The 10179-nt window shown below is 36.1% G+C and overlaps 1 protein-coding gene across 13 annotated transcripts in view; it reads left to right on the top strand.

The window, feature by feature from the left end:
• Positions 1 to 10179, top strand: part of MECOM (MDS1 and EVI1 complex locus) — a 578696-nt gene that overhangs the window by 511778 nt on the left and 56739 nt on the right. For 8 of the 13 annotated variants that reach the window (XM_005886549.2, XM_005886545.2, XM_014533597.1 and 5 more), the window contains one exon: positions 2693 to 2827. In XM_005886549.2, coding sequence (XP_005886611.1) covers positions 2693 to 2827 — 135 coding nt within the window. Of the gene's footprint in view, positions 299 to 1526; positions 1546 to 2692; positions 2828 to 10179 lie in introns of those variants that run through there. The other 5 variants (XM_014533600.1, XM_014533601.1, XM_014533604.1 and 2 more) reach the window with 4 other exon arrangements.

The following is a 10179-nucleotide window of genomic DNA, read 5'->3' as shown; positions in this document are numbered from 1 at the left end:
TGCGGGCTGGACGCGTCTCCAGGGTGGGTCGCCCGGCCGGCCGGCCTTCGGTGGGTCTCGCTGCCGGCCGCCGGCCTCTGTCTCTCGCGCTCTTCTCCGGCCTCCCCTCCCTCCGGGTGTCTGTCCGTCGGTCTCTGGGACGCAGAAGGTGGGGTTGCCAAAATCTGAATTCCTGGCAGCGGCCACGCGACTTTGGAGCGGCTTTCGGTCGGGTTCCACCTTGCCAAGTAACAGCTTTGCTGTCCAACAGCGTGTGCTGCTCCGCGAGAAAGTCACATTCGGACCCTTTGGCTAGATTGTGGGGTTTTTTTTTCCTTTCCCCCTCTTTTGCTGTTGGGTTTTTGAAAGGGCCTTTCTCTAAAGTCCACCTAAAGGGAATTCTTTTTTTTTTTTTTAAGCTATCTCTGGAACTTGAAAGCTTTGAAAAACACAGGAGTATGTTAGATGAAATGACGGGAGATGTTGCTGTGACTTTATTTTATTCGAGATTTCTGAGATGATTAAGACATTGGGGGAGACAAATGCAGCTCTGTTAGCAAATCAAAAGTAAATAATTCGCCCAGGGGGGGGATACGTTGCTGGAGAAAGTTAAGCTTTTGTCCTGGGGCAGGAATATGGAGAGTAAGAAAGTTAATATGTTGGTGAAATATTTGAATAATCATGTAACATATATATGAAAAGACATTCTTTGGAAATGAACCTGTTTTTAAATTAATTTCACTGTTGACAGTGGCAATGGCAATAATGTTAACACGGAATAAAATTACACCTAGGATTTTTATGTGCAGTATATGCAATCCTTAACTCCCTGCCCCCGCAGAAGGGAATACTGGAAAGCTAAGGGGATAGATGATTCTTGACTTTGAAATTAACAAGTTTTCCACGTCTTTCTGCAAATATGAAATGGATCTGGTGTTGCGTTTCACTGACTTCATCCTATTTCCTTTATTAAATATTTCTCTAGTGTGTCAGTAGAGCTGCTTTTTTTTTTTTTTTTTTTTTTTTTGCTAGTCAAGAAAACAAACAACAAAAAGATCTAGAAACCAAACCAACCAACCAACAAACAAAACAGCAATCCCAACTTTTTACTATTTTAGAATGTGGATTGCTATTGTTAGTTAGGGTCCTTCTAGACATCTTGGGGGGGGGATCTCAAGTTGCCATCTGAGTTGCTCAGCATTGAGAGTTGAAAAAAACAACTTAAAGTTTGTAATGTGATAATAAGAAATTGTTAAAAATCTGTCCTCACTAGAGAGTGTATTTAATGTAGACTTTTTTTTGTTGTTTTTTAGTGTGAAGAAGTGTCTTTGGAAAAGAAGTGTTGTGTGTGTGTGTGTGTGTGTGTGTGTGTGTGTGTGTGTAGTAATGATTGTCCCTATCTTCTGTTCTAATTTTTCTTTTATAAATTGTGGGACTACTTATTGCCCTTTAATTGCCTCCTGGCCAAAGGCTTATTCCCAATGCCTCTTGACCAGAGAGAGCCCTCAGAGCACTGGGCTTCTTCTTGAAGTTTGTGCTGAGTTAATGACTGGAATCTGCAACTGGGTGATTACCTGAATTCTATGCAAAATTGCTTTTCGTCTGTATACCCAAGGGTTTAGTTTTAACTTTTATGTAGGTATAGGCACAGCAGAGTTCCGTGGGGCTTATTGAATGCATTAATTTTTTGATCTAGCCTGTATTGTTTAGTCTTTGATAGGAAACTTCCTCAAGTTTGCATTCACCGATTGACATTAGCATTACCAGCCTTTCTAGTTATTCACCATCAGGTCAACAAATCTGCAGCTTTTAATGTTGTTGATGTTTAAGACATTGTTGCTGCTGCTGAATCAGAATAGTTTCATTTAAGTACACAAAACCTTAAAAGTGGACATTTCCCATTTCAACGTGTGTTTAATAGGTGTCTTAAGTAGTTAATATTTAGGTTAGGCTGGGTGTAAAAATCTCATGAAAAACAACAATGCACAATCATATATAATGATGACAATTTACTACAACATTCTTCTATTTATTTTTACTTGTTCACAAGCCAGTTTTGTTATTGTGCTTACTAAATGTAAAATCGAAATATGCATTGGCATGTGTTAACTAAAACATTAAGTTGCCACATTTTGCATGAACCTATACCAATCATTTGCTTTCATTTGGTTTTCTTTAGTTGGGCCAGAAGCATCTAGGAGACAAATCTTATTATCTTCTTCAACCCAAGGTGTGATTTCATGGGAGTGAAATGAACACTGAAAATGAACATAATATTTAAATGAAAGTTTTTAAATTGAATGAATTTACAGTGCAAAACTGTGAAAGTATATATTTACATGGGAACACTATCTGAACCTAAAATATTGACTATTTAGTTTAGAAATATTATATTAATATACATTGTTCAGTATTTTTTTGTAAAAGTCATTGGGTAAAATTAAGTCAATAGCACTCATTCATGCATAACAAGGAAACAAGCATCTTTAAAACCAGTTAAATTTTTGTAATAATTCACAATTGCTTTGCTCCTTTAAAAACTGGTACCTTGTCACTTTTAAGATAGCATTCTGCCTTTATTTATATTAATGCTGTTTTTGCTTTTAAAGATTCAAAAGAGGAATGTATATTGAATAAAGTGTTTTCAAGCAGATAACCATTCTAATGAATGAACTGATGTAGAAATTGATTGTTCTCATCTTCTTCCTTCTAGATCTTAGATGAGTTTTGCAATGTGAAGTTCTGCATAGATGCTAGTGAACCAGATGTAGGAAGCTGGCTCAAGTACATCAGGTTCGCTGGCTGTTATGATCAGCACAACCTCGTTGCATGCCAGATAAATGACCAGGTATGTTGTAAAGATTTTCTTGTCTTTCTTTGAGAACACTAAAGTATCAGTGAAGCCTGAAGAATAAAAATAACAGTGAGCTGCAGTAGACCCTTGTGGCCTGTTTGTTGACTTGGGGAAAGGTAATGCACAAATATAAGCAGGATGCAGAATAAGGTCACTTTCAGGACTTTTCTTGCACTACTACTTTTTTGGGGTAGTTAACTCACTTTGTATCAGTGAACTTCATAAATGTTCTCGTTTTCAGAATGGGATTGAATGATTTGAAAACTGAGTACTAATTGTGGCTAGCTATTCTTTACCTTTTATTCTTTACCATCATAACAGGGAGACATTCATAGAAAGTACTGAGCTAATCAAGAACACTGAATTTATGCAGAAATTGGAAGTGATATACTGGGAATGTTATATAGATTTTATTAGAAATAGTAGATAGATATATCTGTATGCTCTATGTGTGAAATTATCTGATTATGCATTTTATATTGACTTGCCTAATTATAAGTGAGAAGCACTTTTAGATTAACCAAAATACTATTTTTTTTTGCACATGTGAAAAGTTTAAAAATATCTCTGCTGGAAATTGTTTTATGGAGGGCCATGCAATGAGCTTAACTTTAATAATAACTATGAAATAAGATCATGAAAATATCATGAAACATATTTTGCACTCAATAAAGTTAGGTTATGAATGCTGTAACTGAGTATGACAGTACCTAAAACAACAAAAAGTTCAGCCTGTTAATTTTTGTTTTATAAACATCGTTGAGTTAGAATTTAATTATGTTATCATTATTTATAACTTTTAACCCAATGGTTACCTAAATCAAATTTTGTTTCAAAGACCATATTACAGTGGTTGCTTGGCAAATCTCCTATGAAAATCACCACCAAGAAAAAGAAAAGTTTAAATTAGATGTTTTCAATTGAAAGCTGTTAAGTAATGCTAGCGTCATATAGTCTAAGACTCTATTTCAATCATCATTATGAGATTATTCTTTGGCATTTTACCAACTATCAGATAATTTTTACTGACTAAACTGTATAAAAGGTAGTAAATTGTAAAATTAGGTTTAAATGGGAATCGTTTAAAAATCTTCAACATATATAAAAAATACTAAACCAATCAATTGTTTTTTTCCCTTTGCCGTAAGAAAACAAGAGGCATTATTGACAAAGGAAAACATTATTAAATTAGCTATTGATTGTGAGCAGAAAATATCCCAAGTTCGTCATATGAGTTATTGTCACCATCAACAGCAAACAATTTTTGAGCACCCACTGTTTGTCCATGTGGGAAATACGCAGGCTTTGTAAGTGAGTGTGTGCTGTGTTTCCTAAAAAAGGAACTGAAGGAGCTCAAAAAGCAGCTGTAAGATGAAATAATATAATTATATCATAATAATGACTTGCTAGCCACATTTACTGACAATAGGGCTATTTCCTTAGACAGATAAAACTTTTGTAGGATCAGTGAAAAGGTGATTGAAGATTCGAACTTGTGCCCAATTCATTTTTTTGTTTATTATTTATGTGTCCAATATTTTATAATAAATATACTCTTGTCATTGGGAATTTTGATTTCATGAAATGAGGAAACTATTTTGCTGTTTCTAACCTTAATTATATTGCTTTTTAGAGTAGGTATTTATAATTTTAACATTGTCTCTTTTGAGGTGCACATTGTAAAATGCATTGCTTTCAAAAGAAAATATGTTGGTTTCATACTTTAATGAATAGCATGTTTACTTTTTTTAACTGAAGAACCAGAGAAAATGGTTAATCAGGAAAAACATAAAAGGCTAATATTAAACACATACCTATTATTTCTGTAGGTACTCATTTTAAACTATGTGTTATGCTGGCAGATATCTAAGATGGTAACAGAGTGCGTATCAGATAACATAATTGTGAAATTGACATTACATGGTCAAGTAAATTCACCCATAGAAAACAAGAGAAAAGGCAGAGGTAAAAGTCAGATGTGTGTGATAGGCACATAAGCATACAATCACACTTAGCTCAGTGGACAAGACAAAAGAGAACAGATGTCCAAATAGTGTATGCATATTTTATAAACATATTCATCTTATAAGCATGTGTGCATATTTCTAAAGGCCAATTAAGACAAGCAATTCCAGACAGCTTTGAAATGTGAATGTTAGACTAGGTACAATGATGAAAGAGCTGACTAAAGAGATTCCCTAGGTCTGTTTTTTCGCTCTCTTCCATGAGGAATAGGAGCTGCCCGCTGGTGAATAGGCAGAACTCATCATGGACACCCCCATTGCGTGAGATATTACTTACTATCCAGATATAAAGACAGACCCTGGATCAGGAGTAGTTATTAAACATGGACAACACCAACTCACCTGTACAACATGAAAGCAATGAAGCAATGAGGCACTTTGCAACTAATTGTAAAAACTGTTTCTCTTTGCTCTGATTCGTAGGTAGAGCTCAAATTCATAAAATGAATTTTAGTAACATGACAGGTGTAAGTCCTGGACTATAAAAAAGAAGAATTTCAATTGCATTCTAAGCACTGTAATAATTAAGGTATCTATAAAAGACAGGAAAAGATGACCCAGAACAAAATAAGATCATGTAAATTAGAGTTTACTTTGCAAAGATGCAGATTTCTAACAATACCAATGTTAATGATCAAGTTTAATCAGTTTGAATGTTTTAGCATAATGTGGAGGAGTTCTACAAAAGAGAATAAATGTGCTTACTAATATAATAATACAGTTTTATAATAGTGGGGCAGGTAGAACATGTGTACTGGATAACACACATATTTGATTTGTTGGGGGGGGGAGAAGGGACTTAGAAACAGCATGGATTTTGATTTTCAAGTAAAGTTGGTAAAGGATGTAATCTGTTTTGTATCATAAAAACAAAGGCCATTCAATTAACATTTTTCTAATACCTCTGTATGAGATTTTATTAGAGGGGATTTTTTTCTGAGTTTAAATTTTCCAATAGATTTCTGTGAGTTCTTTTATTTTACTTTTATTTTTTTTCAAACCAAAGTTAGCTTTGTGGAAGTTGTTTTTTTCTTGACAATGCTGCCTAGAAAGACTCAATTTATTGTTTTTAGATCTCTTTCATTTCATATTTTCAAAATTACTGCAGCGATGTTTTTAGAGATGGAAATTATGAAAACACTGGCGTAACTGCTAAACCATAATTTTAAAGTAGCTTCAGCTTCTAACTGATATCCGTATTCCCACCTGAAAATATTGTATTGACTATAGTAATTTATCTTTGCAACAGAGGGCCACACCAAAGATACTAGCAAATTAGGACCAGAACCACACTCAAGTCGTAAAAGTGTAGATGCATTAAACACACTTAAGGGTCTTTATCCCTGGAGTCCTAATGATATTTTCTCTTATTCCTTAAAGTTTCTGTCCAGTGCTACATAGCTATACTGCTTGTCACACAGTATCTCGTTAGAAAATTTTACTGAAACAGACAATGCTTCAATAGTTTTACATTATATTGACCTCAAATGGTCCCTGGTTGCTTTCAGGAGCGAGAACTGGCACTGAGAGGTAGAGCAGGGCAGGAGCAAAAGCAGAGAGTTGGATGACGCAAGATCTTTCCAGGATAGTCTTCAAGAGAACCAAACATGCGGAGGAAGCATGAACCTGGTTTATTAATTATTCAGAGGTTTTATTTACTTCTGGAAGCATCCACGTGTTAAAGGCCCAGTAGGCCAAACAGCTAGATGATTCACTGAGGGTGTTGTTTTTTTTAATCCTAAATATTTTGATGGCCTTTCCTTTGACATCTTGTGGATATCTTACTTTTACCAACCAATTTGAGGGATGGATGTAGCATATCTTTAGATTCGGTGTCACCCTGCTCCTGCCTCGCCCTCTGATGAGTTTCCTAATATCTCCACATTTCTATACCCTTCACCTAAATCAAAGATGGCCCATAGACCCCTTATCCACCTCAAACAATGCAAGTTTTCATTTACGATGTGTTCATAAGCTTTGTGTACTTGTGGAATAGCTCTCTGGACACAAGTTTCCCTCTAATACTTCTTCATATTGGCTGCAATCAGACAGATCACTAAGGCACAATTCATGTAAGTTGACCTTTTAGACTTGAACAAGACCTGCCTTTCCACTCATGATAATTAGAATGATCTGGGTGTGTGCTTTGGGGTAACATTTTATATGGGTGTATGTATTCTGCGTCATAGGAAGGAACATGATTTCATTCAAACTCCTGGCCTGCCCTAACATGGTCTACAAGTGGAATAAAGTTCTCAGAAACCCAAGACATTATTAATCTTGTCATTTACACAGGTGATAAGTCCTTTCATTTTTAAATGGGCCCCTGACAGCTGGTATTTTGTAAGTGGAATAAGCGAGGTCTGCTTTCCACTCTGAATAAAAAGAAATGTGTCGATAAGAGATTATCTAATGCCTGATGTCTATTTTGAAGAAATAAGATACAGAAGAATGAGTGCCCCTCAGAGAATACCAGGTTGGAATTCACTTAGGAGATTCTGCCAGCTCTCTTATGGTTAATGAACAGCAGCAAGATTCTACAGTGATTTCAGCTGCACAGGCATTGTTCTCGTTTGTGCTTTACCTTATAAAGTTTTAACTGCTTCCAGGACAATCATGGCTGAATTGGCACACCCGCTTTCTCTCTCCTTCAGTGCACACCAGTGGTTTATCAGAGCGCTGTGACACTAGTCATATTGTTACTGCAAGCTTATTATGGGCTCAATTATCAAGTTATTTTCTTTGGCTTTTTCCTGAGAAAAGTATGTTTTCTTGCATCATGCACTGAATGCAACTGATGCAAAAAAAGAAGGGAGGGTAAGCTATGTAAAAAGCAAAATGTAAGTTGTTAGTCTCTTTCCGCTTTTAAAAACTGTTTGCGTAGACTGTCAGGTAATTTGTTAATGTGCTCTTCCTTTACAAGGATTTCTGTCCACATTTTCAATGACCTCCTTTGATGTTAAAATTATTATTGGCTTTGGGCATTTTCTTTGCTTTGCTTTTAAGTCAAGTTGCACTTTTATACCAAAGTTATGCTCTGCTGTTTTAAGATGAATGCCAGCTGGCAATACCCAGAGAGAGACTGGCTTTGTGAACGATGCCCAAGCTGACTTTGGGGGAATGTTGTCCAGTTGATAGGTTACTTCCTTTGCCCGAAGATGAAGCTGTCTCAGGCATGGTTTGCCATTTGATATTTAGATGATAAAATAAACAGCACTGTCTCCCTCCAACCCCTTTTCCCCCCAAAAAATGTTTTCCTCACGTACACAGCACAGCCCAGGACACAGCACTGCCATAACGCTACACAGACTAGGAATTTTACTAAGATTCTCAGACCACATAAATGGAACATATGATAACCTAAAGTATTCTGTGCACATTTTAACTAATTAGTCTTTGCATGGTATACAACACCTTTCATTTAGGAGAATCTCAAAGCTTCACACCCATTCTAGACTTCAGCTGTTTCTGGAATGTTGCCCAAAAGATAGTCCTCAGAAGGCATTTACAAGCCATCAAGGAGGAAAACTTGTTGGCCAAGGACACAGCCTCCAGCCTAGAAAAATCCCCAAACATGATTGTTAGCTTCCTCATCATGTAATGATGGAACTCATCCCAAACATTCTGAAACCATCCAGAGTGACCAGTTCTCATAGAATCAGAGGAAATGGCTGCATTAAAGACAGGTGGCTACAGGTATTTCTTGCAGGATCTGGAGAGAGATCCTTAGAGATTATTTAATGGGTAACTTGCAAGGCTTCTAGGCTGGGTACACTGTAGACCCCAGGTATAGTAAGGGACCTTTTTCACTTGTCCTATTTATGCAAACTAGGGCCAACAGTCAGTTCTCTCTGTTTTGTTTCATTCAATAAATTATACTTGGCTTTCTCTTCATGTTATTAACAAGAGGTAAAAATCTGTGTGGGGAGGGAGGAGGGCATGTCCTTCAATGTTTTTGTCCTGAAAATAACCAGTGAATACATATTTTTCATTTTGGAAGCAGATATAGCAGATAATATCTGATATTTCTCAGCTTAAACTGTCACCCTAAAGAAAAATATAGGATTCCATCTTTTTGGAGAAACTAAGGAAATAAGCTTGGACATGATAAAGCTTCCATTCTGTTGAACAAATATCTTTATATTCTGTCATCAACTCTCTGTCTGCTGAAGACACTTCTTGTTATCTCTTACTAATTAGGCTCAGAATGTATAAAAGGGTCTTTCTTCCGGAAGCTAAGAAATTGACGTCACTTTTGCCCTTTTGAATTGGGGTTTCCCACATTGCTATGGGAAGATCGGGGCGCAGACAACGTTTCCTAAAGCCAGCACATGTGCACACATTGTCTCTGTAGACCTGGTGTTACCTCTCTGCAGCACTGAGACTGACAGATGTGTTCATATCAAATGTTGACTTTGTTCACATATGCAAACTGTCCCCTACCTCCCTCCCACCTGACCTCCAAACGTTAAAGTTTTTCCTAGTCTTCTGACTGGTAATTTGAATGAGGCTATAGAAAATCAAGCATTCAGGCTGGATGGTGGGAGCTGAAAGAGGAAGAAATCAGCTGTCAACTTCAAAGTGGAAAGACAGCAGTAGTCTGAAAAAGTTGTCTCTCAGTACAAATTTTGCAGGGAGTACATTTCTCTATTATTTCAATTATTACAACTTCCTGAATAGGTTGAAGGTCATTCATAATTCACACTTCTGTCATTTTCAGGCATGCCAAATGCAGTCTATTAAGCATAAATAAAACTTCCAGTGCTTGACCAGGAAAAATAAACAGGGATTCATAACAATGAGGCCTTGTTCATCTTTTTAAAACTAAATGATGTGCTTTCTTTCTTTCTTGTTTTGCCTCTTGTGCACTGAATTTTTCTTCGGTTTCAATAGCACAAACATAATACTTAAAATCGATCCAAGCATAGCAAACTAGACAGCAAGTCTGGTCTGACAGATTCTAGATTCCTCTATTTTATGGGATAATAAACAAGAACCCACATTATTACCATTTATAAATACAAATGGTAGCATCATCAATCTGATGGAGGATTAGGCTGAGCACAGGCCTGACAGTATAAAGCAGAATCTGAAGGACTTTTATAGCCTATTAACTTTTCTATCAGAAAGCTTATGTATTCCTACTCTCTTTAGAGGCTATCCTCTTGAATTTAAATAGCAAAAAAAATTGGATATTCAATAAAATGTTTAATTCAAATTTCAACTATATATATAATATGTAATTATATACAATATATAATGTAATATATAGTTATATATAACTTATATGAAATATAATCAGAATTAATTATATGCCATTAA

This window comes from Myotis brandtii, unplaced genomic scaffold (assembly GCF_000412655.1).
Source record: "Myotis brandtii unplaced genomic scaffold, ASM41265v1 scaffold99, whole genome shotgun sequence".
NCBI lineage: Eukaryota > Metazoa > Chordata > Mammalia > Chiroptera > Vespertilionidae > Myotis > Myotis brandtii.
The sequence above is the reverse complement of the archived record's forward strand: the minus strand, read 5'-3'. Positions and strand labels throughout refer to the sequence as shown.